This window comes from Alternaria infectoria (genome assembly GCF_024043175.1).
Source record: "Alternaria infectoria strain BMP 0036 chromosome Unknown scaffold_3, whole genome shotgun sequence".
Lineage (NCBI taxonomy): Eukaryota > Fungi > Ascomycota > Dothideomycetes > Pleosporales > Pleosporaceae > Alternaria > Alternaria infectoria.
The window spans coordinates 677,285-695,226 of record NW_026250692.1 but is presented as its reverse complement, the minus strand read 5'-3'; the positions used below and the strand labels follow the sequence as shown (position 1 = coordinate 695,226).

The 17,942-nt window shown below is 52.1% G+C and overlaps 7 protein-coding genes across 7 annotated transcripts; 4 read left to right on the top strand and 3 right to left on the bottom strand.

Annotated features, from left to right (window-relative positions):
* Positions 1–2,112: 2,112 nt before the first annotated feature.
* J4E92_002489 (uncharacterized protein) lies at positions 2,113–3,152 on the top strand (the record flags this gene model as incomplete). Its single annotated transcript, XM_051493892.1, has 4 exons — positions 2,113–2,204; positions 2,352–2,649; positions 2,709–2,736; positions 2,911–3,152. The coding sequence occupies 4 exons, from the start codon at positions 2,113–2,115 to the stop codon at positions 3,150–3,152; spliced, it is 660 nt and encodes a 219-aa protein (XP_051355571.1).
* A 157-nt stretch (positions 3,153–3,309) lies between these two features.
* On the bottom strand, positions 3,310–4,226 carry J4E92_002488 (uncharacterized protein; the record flags this gene model as incomplete). Its single annotated transcript, XM_051493891.1, has 2 exons — positions 3,310–3,880; positions 3,937–4,226. 2 exons carry the CDS (start codon positions 4,224–4,226, stop codon positions 3,310–3,312), a joined length of 861 nt encoding a protein of 286 aa, XP_051355570.1.
* Positions 4,227–6,652: 2,426 nt separating this feature from the next.
* On the top strand, positions 6,653–7,574 carry J4E92_002487 (uncharacterized protein; the record flags this gene model as incomplete). Its single annotated transcript, XM_051493890.1, has 2 exons — positions 6,653–6,821; positions 6,883–7,574. The coding sequence occupies 2 exons, from the start codon at positions 6,653–6,655 to the stop codon at positions 7,572–7,574; spliced, it is 861 nt and encodes a 286-aa protein (XP_051355569.1).
* A 53-nt stretch (positions 7,575–7,627) lies between these two features.
* Positions 7,628–8,314, bottom strand: J4E92_002486 (uncharacterized protein; the record flags this gene model as incomplete). The annotated part of the gene is made up of 1 exon (XM_051493889.1): positions 7,628–8,314. The coding sequence occupies one exon, from the start codon at positions 8,312–8,314 to the stop codon at positions 7,628–7,630; it is 687 nt and encodes a 228-aa protein (XP_051355568.1).
* A 1,686-nt stretch (positions 8,315–10,000) lies between these two features.
* Positions 10,001–11,191, top strand: J4E92_002485 (uncharacterized protein; the record flags this gene model as incomplete). The annotated part of the gene is made up of 1 exon (XM_051493888.1): positions 10,001–11,191. The coding sequence occupies one exon, from the start codon at positions 10,001–10,003 to the stop codon at positions 11,189–11,191; it is 1,191 nt and encodes a 396-aa protein (XP_051355567.1).
* Positions 11,192–11,740: 549 nt separating this feature from the next.
* Positions 11,741–14,604, bottom strand: J4E92_002484 (uncharacterized protein; the record flags this gene model as incomplete). The annotated part of the gene is made up of 5 exons (XM_051493887.1): positions 11,741–12,814; positions 12,865–13,268; positions 13,620–13,953; positions 14,283–14,517; positions 14,567–14,604. 5 exons carry the CDS (start codon positions 14,602–14,604, stop codon positions 11,741–11,743), a joined length of 2,085 nt encoding a protein of 694 aa, XP_051355566.1.
* Positions 14,605–17,040: 2,436 nt separating this feature from the next.
* J4E92_002483 (uncharacterized protein) lies at positions 17,041–17,850 on the top strand (the record flags this gene model as incomplete). The annotated part of the gene is made up of 1 exon (XM_051493886.1): positions 17,041–17,850. One exon carries the CDS (start codon positions 17,041–17,043, stop codon positions 17,848–17,850), a length of 810 nt encoding a protein of 269 aa, XP_051355565.1.
* Positions 17,851–17,942: the final 92 nt, after the last annotated feature.

Here is a 17,942-nt window from a genome sequence, read left to right as displayed (position 1 = left end):
CCTCATGCCCGCTCGTGAAGCGAGCGTCGAGGCCAATCAAAGCAAGCACGGTGCCCTAAACGGAAAGCGATTCAGGTGCGCTAACGGATTTAGTTGAGGGTTTGTTTGAAGGCGTTGTGACCCGGCATGTCCATGCAGAGCCAGCCCTGCCCTTGTGTCAGTGCCCTCCGAAGATTCGGAAAAGCTCTTAAGCTCTTGTTCGATGTCAGTCTGGGCGCTCGTACAGCGTAATGACGAGTGTCTCTCCACTGGCATTGATCCATCCGGTGGTGTTCTGTGTGCAAAGGAGAGGGCGCGGCGCTGATGATGCCATGGCAATAGGAGCGGCAGTGACGGCAACCGAGCAGTCAGAGCCTGTGATGGCACAGCTGTGGCGCATCAGGCGTGGAGCCATGTCGTGTTGACGGTTCACCTAAGCATGATTCGCTTCTCGTCCCGTCGTGCCCCTGACGGCAAGTTGGGATAGCGAGAGGAACAGGCATGGCGGCTGTTCAGGCGGCCTATTCGGTCCCACTTGGATGAGCTTGGCAGGGGAACAGGACTCCAAGTTGGACCTGGCGCCTGCGGAACTGGCCACTGCAGATGCTTTTTTCAGCACAACGTGCCCGACACCCACGCAGGGCATCCTTTTCTCGCGTTCTCGCCATGCGATGCCCATCTCCCGGAGTGCCTCCGCTTACTGCAATTTCCCGGGAACTCGGCAACAACTGTAGCATCGATTATCGATCTCGAACCTCCACTTCGAGTCGATCAGCATGTTCAGTGTAACGGTCACAGTCAAGACCTCAAACACCAAGGCGCGTGTTAAGAACGCAAGCGATGCAGCAAGTGCAGGGCGCAGCTGCAGTCGATCGCACGCTTGCTCTGAAAGATGCGTGACAGGAGTAAGACCTGTCGCACCAGGATGCAATGGGCCAACATCCGTTGAAACGAAACGTTGGCTATCCGCTTCTGACTCCTCCAGCGGCGCGGTAGCTTCTGTCACGACCGATGCATGCAGAGGAACAGAACCCTGTCCCGCGGTGTATAGCGAGTACGATGTGCCTTAGCACGCGCTTGCCGACTTCCGGACAGCGCGCTGCCTTCGGCTTCCGATGGCAGTAGACAACGACCAACAAATAGAGCACATGCGTGAGAATGAGCAGACTGACAATGCCATTATTCTCCGGCGTCAGAGGAATGAGATGCCCTCAGCATTGCCTGGAAATACGGCGACCGTTAGCGGAAAGAGGGTCAGGCATTCGCTTGGCGGGACCTGGAGTTGAGCGGTTCCACTATTGCCAGTCCACCTCGTACTTTTTTTTCGCGCCGGCGGCGCCGCCTATGCCTATAGTATGAGCCTCAGGGACAAAACCTCATCTCACCCTGTTATGCGAAAAGGAGTAGGATGCCAAGCTGGAAATTGCATCCTCTGCACATGTCGCCAGTGGGTTCGACATGACCAATCGTGGGTGCCTGGCAAAGGCTCCGTCGCACTATCGATTGTAACTTCGAGTCCGGGGCGCCATCACTCGGACAGCCAAGTGTGGTGGTGTCATAGAGAACTTAGGTCCCACGGACGGGACGTAGGTCATCACCCAAGGTTCCGCTCCGTCTTGTTGTAAACAGTGCCAAGAGCCTACACTTGCCTCCGTCCCCTGAACCGCACGATGACTTCTTTTGCGTCGCGTGTCCTCAGTGTTGAGGCCTGGAGAATGCGCCTCCAATGTGACCCCCAGAATCGCGCGAGCGCCGAGTTTCGGCTCGTGTATGTAGTGAGGCAGAGACTGTCTACTCTAATACTTCAATCTCAACACCCAGTGGCCGCGCAATATCTTCGCGGGGAATGTCCAATAGACCGTTATGAGGAAAGTCACAGGCACAGCATCTCAAGCACGGCCGACGGCGCATAGCAATTAGTTTCAAATGGTAGGAGCGACTCAAATCTTGGGGGATGTCATGCGCACAGCTATTGAGTATTTGAGGTGGGAGGTCTTGGCACCTCGCGATGTATGGCGTCATACGCGCCCTGTCTAGTGGCTACCCTTGTCAAGGGCGCCCCTCACACACTTTCCATCCTACTTAGCACGAGTCCGCCGGCTAAGTTGGATTGCACAACAACCTACAGCTACGATGGTCTCGTCTCTTCAGACTTCTGATAATTCCAAAGTCGTTAAGACTGAGCCACTTGACAACAAAGACGCCAAGTGGGCGACACTCAAAAAGTAAGTATTCGGCGGTTTTGGACGCCTCAAGCCATTCTCAAATGTCACCAATACATCTCAGTCTATGGCACTCACAACGAAATCACGCCGGGGCCTCGCCGGGTCTCTGCATCACCCATTAGCCAACACTTTGCTGACAATTTCAAGAATCACCTACACTGACCCAAAAGGTGTTGAGCGCACATGGGAATCCGGAGAACGTCTCACCCGACCACCGGGATCTGACATTGATGGCGTAGGCGTTGCAGCCATCCTCCAGGACCCAGCGAAACCCAATGATGAGCCTCGAATTCTGCTGCAAAAGCAATGGCGTGCGCCCGTTGATGCGACCGTCATAGAAGTTCCGGCTGGCTTGATGGATCCGGATGAGACTGCAGAGTCCTGCGCCATCCGTGAGCTCAAGGAGGAAACGGGCTATGTCGGAGAACTCGTCCCAGATAAGACTGTAAGAAATCCATTCATCTGCCATGCAAGCATGCGCTGATAACATCTCTCTCATTCTAGTTTCGGGTTACTCCAATCATGTTTAATGGTAAGTAGTGCTCGGAAATGGCGCTTGCGACGTCATCAGTATGCCGCTCCTGAATCTTTTCTTTTGCATCCGGAAAGCTTCTTCGTAATGATGCCACGCAGGCAACGGGCGTGCACATTCGACATGAGAGCGCCACACATACATTTCATAATACGCACACTAATCTCCATCCAGATCCCGGCTTCTGCAACACCAACCTCAGGATGATTCACGTCACAGTGGACATGTCTCGCCCGGAGAACCAGAACCCACAGCCGGAGCTTGAAGAGAACGAGTTCATCGAAACCTTCTCTGTCCCGCTGAAAGATCTATGGGATGAATGTATCAAGTTCGCGGAACAAGGATATGTTATTGACGCAAGAGTCGGCTCACTGGCGGAGGGCATAGAATTCGCTAAGCGATGGAAGTTGGCATGACTAGCCGACAAGCCTGCGAGGCACTCTCGTTTATGAGGTACCACTTCATAGGCATCTATCAAAGAGCTGCTAGACTGCTACAGAATCTGCCGCGTATTCCTCGTGTACCAAAATGTTCTCACCACATAGGCCACAGACGACATCTGTCGAAACCCCATCAATCAAAATCAGTGTTGGTTGCAGCACCCTCCCACTCGTCCAACAGCTTCAAGGTGCTCTCGCACTTCTCCCTAATCACTTGATGCGCATCCTCTCCTAATACCACTCTTATCGGTATCTCTTTTCCTTCAGCACACCCACTCATAGTCAACACATCGACTATAACCCGACAAGCTTTCGCAGTGTCCCCTCTCTGGGTGCCATGTTTCCCTTCCAGCCATTTCCTCAGCTCTCCCACGTCGCCATCCTCATACACATCGATATGCTTCTCGCTCTGCACTTGCACTCCCTCTGCAAGAACAGCGGTACGATAGTAGCCTGGCTCAATGACGGTAACAGGGATACCCAGTGGAGCCAGCTCTGCGCGCAGACCTTCCGTGATGCCAGATACAGCCCATTTCGTGCCCGCGTATAGAGCGTATCCTGCGCCGCCCTGCCAAGATACCACCGATCCAAAGTTTGAAATGGTTCGATGGCCAGATGTGGCACGTAGATGGGGTAGGAAGGCTTTGACGACGTTGAGGGTACCGAGCACGTTCGTAGTAAAGATTTTAAGATCTTGTTCCGGGCTAAATGCTGTCAGTAGGTCTACTAGCCTGGAGGTCAAGCTCGACGAAACACGTACGAGGTTTCCTCCACAGCGCCTACGAGCACGTAGCCTGCAACATTGGCAAGATGGGTGATGTATCCATATTTGTCGTTGGCTTCCTTTGCTACCCTCTCAAGCTCCTCCAACGGGGATGTGACATCCAAAACCACGGTGTCTGCGCCTGCGTCTTTGAGTTCGGCGATGCGCGAGAGACTTCTAGCGCTGGCAATGACCTTGTGGCCTCTCGCCAGGGCTTCGAGGGCCATGCATTTACCGAAGCCGCTTGAAGCTGCTGTGATGAACCAGACTGGGGTTGGAACGCTCATGTTGGAGTAATTCGCTCTTGCGACAGTGTGGAAAGAACTGGCCGAGAGGCGTCAAAGTGAATGAGAAGTACGCTGTTCAGTGCAGGTTCGACGGACGGCCTTTAAACAGCCTCATGGTTCGGCAGCCCCTGCACATGAAAGCTGTCATCGGTAAGAGCGATGCACACATTCTCGTCCAAGATTACGCATCATGCCCGCGGAGCGCCATCATCCATAGCACAGCCTTCCATGTGCCCACCAGCGGTTCATTAGATGCTTGCAGGCGGTTGGGTAGAGTTCGCGTGGGTGCTTGCCTTGCATGTGCACAGCTGACGGAAGCAAACGGAATACCAATCTAGGAAGCTGGAAAGCCGAACGAGTAAGAGGAAAACCGATTTTGTCAGCGATTGGTTGGCTCATAGAACGGTGGCGCGCATCCCTGTACCAATGCAGCCTTGTAATGAACACGGATCTATCATAAGACTGAATCTGACAACACCGCTCGTGGATGCGATAGCCAGGTTTCCCATGGAGAGCCCAGATACCCTTCGATTAGGGTAAAGATATAACGTCCAGCATTGCCGACTTGCCATAAATGTCTGCCGAAGTGTAGTAAGATGGCGTAGTAAGCAAGCACTACCAAGGCTACAGGCTGCTTCGCATCCAAGAGTCTGTTGAATCTTGGGGGAACCAGCATGGTCCACTCGCAGATCATTTGATACCGACTGATTGGCGAATCCTCGTCGCTTTGCACGGCATCGAGCCCGACTTGAAGGTAGCGCACTGCAGTTCGGCATGCGTGCTTTTCCTCTTCGCTCAAGTCGTCAGTGTGGTCGATGAGGTTGCTAATAGACGAACAATCATCGCCCTTTGGGAGCTGAGAAGTGAAGGTCCTACTCAATGAAAGTATCGGTTCGAGCTCCGACTTCATGAGTAGCGGCCACGCGGATGTAGCAATGGTATAGATACCTCTGTGCATATCTATACACTGCACGTAGTGTGTGATGAATCCATCGATACCGGTCGAAGGAGGTAAGGCAAGGGTGTCTGCCAGTAGGTGCTGACCCAGCATTGAAGAGAAAAGCAGTATCGGTACACAGTTGGATTGGTCCACATCTACTCTGGCAGAATTGAATAGCGAAACAGCGCGTGTCTGTAAAGCCACAGATTGGTGACGAAGGTAGGCTGAGCGTTCTGGATTGACATGTGCCAGATGGCAGGCGGAGAAAGCGAGGATCTGATGCATGAGGTATGGCGCCTGCAGAGCCGTCTCGAAACCGAGAGCGATACCAGAACGATGGAACTTCTCAAAGCCGACTGCAAGATTGTACATTTGTTCATCCAGCATAGCGTGCAGGAGGAGCTCCATGTGACCAAAGTTGACGTGATCTTCACAGTACGCTTGGCTACCATTTGTCGATGGAGTATCTGCTGTGCGACCGTCACAGAGCGCAGAACTTATCGGAGAGTTATCGTTGGGTGTAACTGAAGCATTGAAGTCAAACTGATACCCTGGGCTTACGGATCGAGGGTGTGCATCTGGGGCTGAGATGGATGTGAAGCTGCACGCGCGCTCAGAAACGGTACATAGCCGACAGCGAGGGCGGTTTTCATCGCACTAATAAGTATCAGGTTACCAATAACTTCAAGAGAGCTTTGAATCCAAAGCTTACCTTGATATGCCGTCGTTTACTACACGGACGTGTTAGTTGAACGAGAGGAGAGGAAGGACATTGTGAGACCAGGGGGATAAGGGACGCACCATTCCAGGCACCCGCCTTTGGACTTCCTGTGACTGCGCCGAAGCATGTTGGCTTCATGACTGTGAGAGATCAGGTAACACGCGTATTACATACGTGCAGACATTGGAAGCATGGACGAGCAACGGCGCTTGGCGGAGAAGGGGGCCTGATCTCTCGGGTAAGGCCTCCTGACTAGCGCCACCCTTCGCTGACGTAACACGCGTGTAAACCTGTTTGGGTCAAGCGCCAGCCCTCTTCTTATCCATTCCACCAACCCATCGATGATACCCTGCGCTTCAACGAACTGTTTTAGTACATTCTCATTACAACAAAGACTTGCGCGGATGTAAAGATAGCAGCAACTCGCAAGCTCTACTCATTTCGGTCGGCCACTTCATTCCATGCCATGCGGCTACACATCGATCGCTGCACTGTTTTGCCCTGTGGGTATCTCATCATTATGGCTAGCAGAAGGCAGACTCTTGGCGCTTTGCAAGGCAGGAGCAAGACAATATGCGGGTGATCTTCTGGGTGCACGTAAACTTTCCCTACAAGTAGTCTCCAACTGCTTTGCTTGTGCTACTTGCGTACTCACAATTCCTCTTCCATCCCGAAACAAATTTTTGTTGCCTGTCTCTGCAGCGCCATCGTTTGAAGCATATTGCTTACTACCTTTGCACACTCTCGCCCGATACGTCGTTGAGAATGCCAGTGCTTGAAACCTACAAAGGCGCCTACCTTTGGAAATACGTGCCCAACTTCGCAGCAGCCATTACGTTTGGGGTTCTATTCCTCGTCTTGACTCTAGCGCATACCTATAAAGCGTACAAACATCGGACATGGTGCGCTATACCATTCATTACCGGTGGCTTCTGTACGTATTCCTTGACTCTGGTCTGACTTGCATGCGTACGTTGGTAGACTAACATATCCAGCTGAGCCCATGGGTTATGCGTGTCGCGCAATAGCAACCCATCATACAGGCGCTCTAGTCCCCTTCCTTCTACAAGCGATCTTCCTCCTTCTTCCACCGTGTCTGTTTGCAGGCACACTGTACATGGTTTACTCGCGCGTAGTGCGAGCCACGCATGGCGAACGCTTCTCCTATGTGTCACCTCGATGGTGCACTCGAATCTTCATCGCAGGCGACCTACTTTGTCTCAACATCCAATCAACTGGGGCGGGGTTCCTTCCCAAGCCGAAATTGGTAAACGCTGGAAACGGTGTCATCGTCACAGGCTTGGGGTTACAAGTTCTTATCTTTGCCGGATTCATGTGGTGCTGCGTTCTTTTCCACCGCAAGTTCTCACTCCACCTCCGCAACACTGGCCAAACTGTCGATGTACCTTGGGAAAGTGTGCTCTGGATGCTATATGGGACTTCCGTTCTCATCTCAATACGAAACATCTTCCGCCTAGTCGAATTCATTGCTGGACACGACGGCTACCTTAACTCGAACGAGTGGCCAGTATACGTATTCGATGGCGTCTTGATGCTCCTCGTTATGATCAGCTTTTACATTTGGTACCCGCCACAGCTACAGCTCGAGGAGATTGGCACAGAGAGTATGATTGAGCTCACGAGCGAAGATAACAATCTGCCACAAAACGAGCCGTCCAGGAAGTAGCTTGGAGGATGCGATACCAACATTCGACGACCTTGTAGCCATACTGTAGTTCTCTACACTACAGTCTCTTTCAGATCAAACATAACGGGTCTTGTTTCCGCAAACTCCTTCCTCTGATCCAGTTCCTCAAACCACTTCGCCAACCCTTCGTACTTGCTTTTCCATCCAGGGCTCATGCTTCCGAAATCGATAAACCCTAGCGTACACACGACCGCAATATCAGCAATCGTCATCTCGTCACCAACGAGATATGCCTTCTCTTGCTCTCTTATACTCCGGACCATCTCATCGAAAGCCTGCATTGCGCCACTGATTTTCCGCTTCTGTCGATCGAGCCAAAGCTGCGACTGCTTGTCTTTCTCTCGGCGAGCTTCAAACCGGGCTATCACGATGGCGTCCATGCAACCCACGCTCAAGACAACGATTTGTCGGATTTGTAGATCCAAGTCCATGTCGCCAGCGATTAGCTTCGGGCCTCTGTCTGCATACTTGCGCACAATGTATTCTTGGATGTGCGCGCTATCGTAGACTGGCGGTCGACCGTCAGGGAGAAGCAAAATGGGCAGTTTCTCCAATGGGTTGTATTTGGGTGTTTCTGTTGCGCTTTGCCATGGTATCTCATTCCTGAGCTCGAAGGGTATGCCTTTTAGAGTGAGCGCGATGCGGTTCATGCGTGCGAATGGCGATGGTGTTGCTGATATGAGGGTCAGTGGCGACGTTTCTGCGGTGGAGCTGGACATCGTCGCTGGGCTTGATTTCGTAATTCTATGTTTTCAAAGGTTGCAGAGCATGCGGGCTGATGTTGATGTATGAACGCGGATTACGGGGTCGTGATGGGGTATGTATAATGTACTTGTCTAGGCGGAGATAAGCCCGCGTCCCTACGTCATTGCTTCGCAGTGATATTTGAAATAGTTCAGTTCCTCTTATCCGAAGGATCGTCGTTCGTGAACATGATGGCAGTTATCTTCAAAGACTTCAGCTTACCCATTGGTCAACCGCTTTACAACCTTCATGCCCCATCCCGTTATTCCGCCTTCACCGTCTCTCCCACTATCTCCAATATCTCTCCCATCCATACGTCTGGCTCTCTGCACACTATCCACCAGGGCTCTAATAACATCTTCTACCTCCCCGCACTCATTGGAACTAATCTCGAAATGCCGGAAACCCTGACTTGCAGCCCATTGTTCCGCCATGTCCTTTTTCACCTGCCTCTTTGATGCATCCTCATCGACCATGTCCTTTTTATTCCCCACTACTACACAACCGAACCTCTTCTTCACTCCTTGCATCCTCCCTTCTGTGCCGTCTTTGGTAAATATGGTGTTGCGACAGTGGTAGATGTGTGGATACGTGTATTTGATGAGTTCATCCCAAGACCATTGGGCAGTGATGTCGTATATCAGAACGACGCCATCAGCACCCCCAATGTATTGATTCAAGACACGGCGATATGAGGGAGATATGGAGCCCTGGAGATCTATATCCATGAAAGAAAAGCTCCAGTTGTCATCAGCGTGCGAAATGGTCCTTGAAAGTAGTTCGGAGTCGACAGCGCTGTGGCGAATAAAGTGTTTCCCTTCGAGGAACTAGAGCCAGTGTCAATACTGATGCTACTGGAGGAGAAACGACAATGGGTAATGTTGACAGGACGGTCGCATACCATGTCAATGAAGCATGTTTTGCCTGATTGGGCCTCACCTAAGACGACCACCTTGAGCGGGTTTGGTTCTTTGGAAAACAACATGATGAGACCTGAAGCAAAAAAGGAACATGCGATGTTGCCCAAGTGTGTTGGACTGATATCGCGCTGATTGTTAAGGCGTGAATCCTTCGCGACTGCCTGGTCAGGTAGCGCTAAGCTTCGAAAGGATACAAGCGGCACGTATGCCCAGAACCACGGCGCACCACCTGCATCGAAATGGGCGCGCTTTCAACGCAGCGACTGCTCTATTTCACTGCCTAGATGCTTTGCCACGAAATGGGATGCAGACACGCGTGGATTACACGTGTGTAGCTAAAGTAGCGGCCCACGCTCCCGCCAAGTCCGCGTGCCGGCAGTCCGGGATCGACGCTGGGGTCAGCCAGCAAGGCTAGATGGGCTCGACAAACGCGAAACAGCAGCGGCGTTCTTATGGAGGCTCCTCGCCCGCCTGATCATGCCTCGATGACTTCCTGGCACCCTCTACTGTATAATTGCCCCGACCCTGCCTCTAGAATTCTCGACCGCCACGACAGGAAGGACCTGCGCAAGAAACACCAAGCGCAAATGACCGCTCGGCCATAATAAAAAGGACTGGCATAACGCTGTCACTGCTTTCGCATTCTACGTCGTCGTATACAGTGCCTGTTTTCCTCGCTGTGAAGACTATCTTGAGACACGACGGCAGTGCGAGATTTTCCCCTTCGACCAAAACATCGCGATGACGTCGTACCGTGATCACCCCTATGCGCATGCGCAAAACCGCCCGCGACCCCTCATCGAGCAGATACCAGACTACCGCGACGACCTTGACGTATCCGACGAAGAAGAAGGCTTCTACGCACGCGACGACGATTTCCTGATTCCGCCAAAGTTCCAGGCGGCGATCGCACGCACAACCGACCGAATCCCCCGGCGGATAAAGCGCCACAGTGTCACGTATCTCGTAATTGCGGTTCTCTTTTTGATAAGTTGGTGGACATACTTTGGGCCTAGACACACAGCATACAGAACGGAGTTGCATCTCATGGACAACGCACCGACGATGAGCTACGGCAGCAATGTGCGGCCAGAGTTCAAGGGCATGATCCAGGTCAGCGACATGGACGAGCAGCATCTGCCTAAGAAGCACAGCAGACTCGTCTTTGTCGGCGATGTCCATGGCTGCAGAAAGGAACTAGAGCATCTCCTCAAGAAGATCGACTTCAACCACAAGCACGACCACCTCGTCATGACCGGCGACATGATAGCCAAGGGCCCGGACTCGCCAGGCGTCATCAAGCTCGCCCAAAAGCTCGGCGCTTCCTGCGTGCGCGGAAACTGGGAAGACAAGCTCCTGCTCTCCATCGCCGACGCACAAGATCGTCACGTCCTCAAATTCACTCCCGACGACTCCCCCGACGCAAACATCGACTTTGTAGACGAAGTCAGCCAATCGCACGGCGACTACAAGCTGCGCAAGCTAGCGAAACAATTCGCCAAAAAAGAAATCGAATACCTCCGACAATGCCCCGTCATCCTCCGCGTCGGCAGCGTCCCGACGTTGGGCAACCTCGTAACCGTACACGCCGGCCTCGTCCCCGACACCCCACTCGAACACCAAGACCCCTTCCACGTTATGAACATGCGGACTATCGATCTTAAGACGAGAATACCGAGTAGCAAACATTCGGGCACGCCTTGGGAGAAGTTCTGGAATCATCGCCAGGAGAAGCTGAAGCATGAGGATAGGGCGACGGTGGTTTACGGACACAACAGGAAGAAGGGTCTCAATATACATGAGTATTCTTATGGTCTGGATACGGGGTGTGTTAGTGGGGGCAAGCTGACGGCGCTTGTTGTTGATGGAGACGGCAAGACGGAGTTGGTGCATGTCAAATGCGGCAAGGAGGGCGGGTATGCTAGTGATTAAGGGACTATGGTCTCTAGGGTTGGATATGTGGGCGTTTGGGAACTATAGAATATCCGTTGGGCATTTTGGGAGTTGGTGGCGGATGCACCGTTGCCTATACATACTTCTGTCGGCTTAGCGTTAGCATAGCATTGTTGTAATATCACGTTAGATTGTTCTCTTTTCTCAATAAAGTCTTACGAAATATCAGAGTCACGGGTTGGAGAACACTCAAAGCAGCCGAGTACATTGGTACATGCATCATACGATTCACTGCGAACGAAGTTCCCGTCAAGCCAGCGAGTGGAGACGTTTATTATTAGAAAAGAATTGTACATGCTGTTGCCCGTGGTAGATGAGCGCATTGCTAGTCCAGACAGCGTGACTGGAACACCACATCCACGAAGCTCAGGCTCGTGGCAGTAACGCCGATACGTGCAGATCTGACGGCACGGAGCTGAACACCCTGAAGTGTGACCATCAGAACGTTTCTCTCGCCCAAAGTACACCTCAACGCCTCTTACAGGGCGGAAACGAAGCACCAGTGTCTCAGTAGCTAGAACTGAAGTCCTACTCCTCCATTTCCACATCCTCAACCTTCACCATCGGAGCGCCCATTTCATCACTCCCGCCCTGTATATGTTGCAGAACAGGAACATACGAAGTCATGTCGTCACCCATCCCATATACAGCGAACTGTGTAGGTTGAGTCGTAGCCGCATCAATTCTCTGGAAGTCCGGAAACGCCTCACGCTCGCCGCTATCGTAAGTGGGCCGGCGACCTTGCATGCCGGGGTGATGAGTTGGGAACTGGTATTGCTGCATGCGGTTTCGCGACTCGTTTGGCACAGTGGGTTCTCGGACTGCTTCCAGACGGTCCATGAACGCGTTGCGCTGGACAGTTGGGCCACGTTGGATGCCGGGATGGAGGTTTGCAGTTGAATGACCAACGAAGGGGAAGGCATGAACACCACGACCAGTAACCTGTGGATGACTGCTCTGCATCGATGCATTGTTGCGCTTCATCATATTACCGAGCATCTGGTTCTGCCTAGCCAACTCCGTCTTCTGGCGCTGGTTCTCGGATGTCAAGGTGTTGACTTGACTGCCCAACTCCATCATCTTACTCTCAACAATGCGGTTCCAGTTCGCAATGGTGCCGGCGTTCTGGAAGATCGGGGTCTCGCCGTCAACAATGTCGATATTGTCTTCCGAAATTTGTGAGCCAGTTGGCGATAGCGGAGTTTCGATCCCCCTGCGACCATTATCGATCATGGTTGCGAGGCGGGACTTGGCTTTCATGATCATGATGGTGTCCATGTCTCGGAGTTTGATGTCGGGACGCTCAGGATCATAAACATCGCTGAAGGTCATGTTGTAGTCGATCTTGATGTAACGATCTCGCACGTCATCGTCCGGGCCGCCTAGGGCGTATTGGTATATGAAAACCCAGTCTATGCCGTACTGCTTGCCTCGCTGTTGACAATAGTACTCTAGTCGAGGGCCGAACTTCTGCGACGCGCGGATCGTGAGGATGGAGAAGATGGGAGTGCCATTGATGTCGTATGTATTGCTATGAATACGGAGCGTCATTACGGGATCGTTCTCGTCTCCTACGGGTAGAGCAGAGCGTTGCAAAGCAATCTAAACTTGTCAGTGACTAGACTTTAGAGCAGGGAAACATTCCGACTTACTGGCTGTGTGAGCTCCCGAGTTACCGGCCCCTTCTTAGTCGGTGCAGCCGTATTCATTCCTTGAAGCTGCCCTTGTGTCGGCAAGTTCAAGTCGGCAGCTGGTTGGGCCGACGTCTGACGAGAAGGCATGCGAGATCCAGGCGCGCTTGCAAGGAACTCGTTGGGCCGGATGTTACGACGAGCAGCTTCCTCATACACCTTGAAGTTGGCGGATTGGATGGGTCGGAAGCGCGTCAAACGAGACTCAGGGGAATGCACATGGTTGAACTGGGTGCGATGTTCGTCCGATGCCTGTGGCGCTGGACGAGTCGGTATAGGCACACGCACTCCGTTGTTGTGTCGAGTTGCCATGGCTGCGATACGTCTCTGTTGTGCATTCAACTTCTTGAGCAACTCATCACCATCTATCGCAGATTGATTCAAGACCTCTCCATTCCGCCCCACAATATATGTCATAAGACCAGAACTATTGTGGATGTGTGGCCAGCGAGCCAGAGCTTGCTGCGGAGTCATGACATCGCGACCATTGTATTGTTGGCCGGGTATCAAGGGTGGTATGGGAACCTGCTGCTGCGGAACTGGGTGTCCTCGGGCTTGATCTCGCTGGACGTGCTGGGACATGAGTGTCGACTGCGGGTGTAGTGTAGTTGGAACGTGATCGCGCGATTGTAGGTGCGTCGAGGATCTCAAGCCGCCAACTGGAATTGTGGTCATTAGCAGTCATTCAAGATAAGGAGTTTTTGGAGGACACGTACTGTTCTCTTCGATGGCCATATGATACTGGGGCGACCTCTCAAGGTCAGACTGCGACGCAAACGGAGGATGCAAACGGCCAGCTTCCTGACTTGGTCCAGTGGCTGTAGTCGTCTCTTTCTTGGCAACAGCAGTTGCACGCTTGGCGACCGGCTTGGACTTTGGACTCGCACCTGGTGAGTCGGTGGCCTTACGCTTGCCTTTGTCGTCCTTGGCAACTGTGCCAGCGCGACTAGATCTAGGAGCTAATTTGTACGGCTGTGTGGGTGTATCTGTGAGCAACTCTGGGTTGCAGTCGGACACTTGTTGTTTGTGCTTGGTACATGCAAGTCCCTGCTGCAGGCAATGTTTACAGGCGTCGTCGGTATAATAGGCATCACAAGTCGACTTGTGGCCCTTGCAACATTCGTCGCAAATCTTCCAGCATGAGTCTTTGATGTGCCGCTGATTCACAATTAGCGATGTTTATCTGAAGGATATGGACGGACGACAAACCTCTATAGAGTACTTCTTGGACATCTGGGCATCGCACCGTGGACAGGTAAAGACGCTGTCACTCATGCTACCCCCGAGGCGCCTCTTTGCACATTTGGATCTGGTATCCCTTGTATGGCGCTATAGTTAGGTCAGTACGTGAAGATGAAACGTGGGCTTCTGATACGTACTTTGAGCTTCGCTTCGCTGACATATGTCTTGCCACAATACTGGCATGCGTATGGCTTCTTGGTGTCGGAACTTTCGTCCGTAGACTCTTCGCCGTCATCATTTTTGAGCGCTTCGACGCGTCCATCGTTACCTCGCATCGCGCTGCTCACTTCTAGAGAGGGAGTTTCGGGAAGTTCTGATAAAGGCGAGCTTTCTGCCGTTGGGGACATGCTAGATGGCTGAGTCTGCGCCGCACTATATATTGTAAGCATTGACTTCGAAAGGTTCGCTCGTGAATACATACTCGCACTGATATGGATCGCTATCCTGACTCCGCTCCATCGTGAATTGGTCTCAGGGCAGAGTATGAGTCGAAAGAGTGAGAGAAACCGTTCAAGCCAGAGGAGACGATATGCTCTTTATAGCAGCAGAGATATGAAGGACGTGCAGCGAAAGTAGAAGAATCGAATCATCTGACTCAGGCGCAGAGGAGTGAAGAAGTTCAGCAGGCGCGTGTGATCGACGAAAGACTTCCGTTATAGGCACTGGTGAGCAGTGAGGGCTGATGAAAAGCCTGCAACAAGACCCTGAAAGAAATTTGCAAACGCTCACCACTCCTACCAACGTTGCCTGGAGCAGTCAAAGACCGTCCAGAACCGTCAGTGCGCTCAGTCAGTGAGAGCTTTCCTTGAAGCGATGACGCAACTTGTGGTCCGCGCGTCAAAATAGGGATAATGGGGTGTTCTGATCAGAACCACCTTATAGATTTTGTGACATATTCACGAGACAAAGACCGTACAGTCATGTTGCCGGTCACTGTCTACTGACCCTAGTCAACAGGGATATCTGTCACGATCGATATGCGGACTGTGGAGATGCGTCGTGGATGCGAGATATCATTTGTATCGGTAGGAAGATGAGGCGCGTTTTGACAGGATTCTGACAGCTGTGATATAAAACTGCTCAATCCCACTGGAACACATACGAGTACACACCGGGCTCTGAAAAGCATCAGCGAAGGTGGGATAGTCTGGCACAGAGGGCTGGGATAGGTGACAAATATTGAGCCAAAGGGTTCTGGGGTTGCTGAAAATAGCCCTGAACATATTGTAGCTCATCGGCTTGGTCTTCTTGTTTGTGAAAATGATGAATGAGATGACGGTCGACATGAACTGCCATGGCGAAACAAAAGAGGTGAATTGAGATGGAAATTGACTATCAGATCAACACAAGCGCGTCGATGGTTTTGTCCTGTAGGATGCGTCCATATCGTGTACAACTTGGTGGTGAGGTGAGGTGAAGAGGGCACACTCCCCGAGGTCTGGTTGACGCGAGAGATGACGCGCCATGGACCCACTCTTGGCAGCGTTCCTACGCCCACACGGAGCAGCCATGCCTGAGCTTCTAATAACTCCACGAGACTGCTGTCGTGAACAGCGCAAGTGTTGTACGTTACATTTTTCTATATCACCACCTAGGCATGCAGGCCATGGGATGTTTCCTGGCTCTGTTTGATCAGCCCGCTATTGGCTGATCGGGCAGCTCATCACGCAGCAGCTACCGTACACGTGATTCATTCGTGGACACTCTTTCGCTACACTCATCTTGTTTGGAAGATCTACAAATCTTCTCCCTGGCTCGATCGAGATGGAGGCTTCAGGTAAATTGATGAATCATCACGACTGAATAATCACCTGACTTACCTAGGTACATACCTAGGTAGTATCTCAACGCCCCAACAACCGCGAGATCCGCGTCTTGGACCTGCTACCTGGCTGTCCCGACGAAACAATTGAGTGCCATATCCGAAACGTTAGTGTCGATGGAGATGCGCAATACGAAGCGCTATCATATGTTTGGGGTGACGCTATCGAGAAAAGAAGTCTTCAAGTGTCAGGAAGCCCCATCAACATCTCGCCAAACCTCCACGACGCCCTTCGACGTCTACGCTATCCAAACCAAGTTCGCACACTATGGGTTGACCAGATATGCATCAACCAGTGGGATATGGAAGAGAAGGCCAGCCAGGTTGTCTTGATGCGAGAAATCTACAGTAAATGCGCACATTGCATCCTATGGCTGGGTGAGATCCAATATGCCGAACATGGCATAAATGAGGCGGACACACACGCAGTATTTGATTTCTTCGAAGCTGTGGCCAACAGATCAGCAATTCGAAACGCATCAGCAGGAGAGGCCCACGACTTGTCTAGTAAAGGCGTTGACCCCGAGGATGGCCTCCCCACGCTCTTCCAAGAAGGTGCCGCAGGCGTGACGGCTCGGAAGGCCTTTGCAGCCTTTGCTATGTATGGGAATACCTGGTGGGAGCGCATCTGGACAATTCAAGAGTCAATACTGCCCCGCTCAGCTGAGTTCAGATGGGGTCCACTCTCAGTGTCACGGCGCGACATACTCCTAGTGGTACAGCATCTGCGTGGCGACAATCTTCGCTCTTTCCCACCCAGGTTTCGATATCAGCGCATTATGCATACCCCGCTTCTCCGTAGTCTTCTGTATCCTATCAATGGATTTCTACATTCGACTGATGGCGAGTCGGGGTTAGACTTGTTCATGCGCTGGCGCCATCGGAAAGCTACCGATCCACGCGATAAGATATATGGATTACTAGGCTTGCTTGATGCGCGTCAGATTTCACAGACTCTTCCACACGCTCAAGCGCGTAGCTACTCACTACCGGCATCTTTATTATTTGCAATGGTTACGAGCGATCTACTGCTATTCGGAGAAGGTCTTAGGCCTCTGATTGCATCTAGCGAGATGCCGCATGTCACCCCCAATCTACCGAGTTGGTCGATCGACTTCGCATGCTCCAACCGTGTAGGCAAGCGTCAGCTGAAGTGGTGGAATCACTCGCATCGATACAGGGAGTTTTCAGCAGGAGGTAGAATCGAGCGCGAACAAGAGCTCGAAAAGGGAGGCTCAGTACCGAAGGTATCAAGTGATTGGACATGTCTATCCTTGCCAGGTCTTCTAGTTGACAAGGTCGAGCAAGTCAACAGCGTATACGAAGTTTCTGATGAGGAGGACCTTGACTATCGGAAGATACGGGACATAATGTCGGACGCAAGGCAACTGGCGGAAGGACGAGATAGCTATAAACGTGATCCGGCACAGTGGTGCGAAGCCCTGTGGCGGACCATGATCGGTGATCTCGTCATGGCTGAGTATCCTATCGAACGAGCGAAAGCAACACACGCTTCGGAATTTCTCGAGATCGAACGCGCACTCAACAATGAAGAATTCCCGCCACAAGGCCACCAGTCTAATTATCCTCCACACGGGATGAGCGGGCTATTTGAATCCCTCTGTGGTATGGTACCGAATCATGCTTTCTTCATTACAAAGAGAGGTTACCTCGGTATGGGCCCGCCTACTACCTTGCCAGGAGACCACATCTGGGTCTTTTATAACGGCAACGTACCATTTGTCATGCGGAAAAGAAACACGGAAGAATTTGAGAATGGTTATCATGAGCTTCGTCTTGTTGGAGACGCGTATGTACACGGCATCATGGACGGTCAGGCTATCTCAGACGAGCACGTCACTCAGACAGCTCACATTTACTAAAGTGGGAGGTCTTCGCTTCTGTAATCGCATGGCATACCAATTGGTTCGTCAATGGGAGTGGGGGATATCGCACCGCCGTAGGTCTTTGCAGA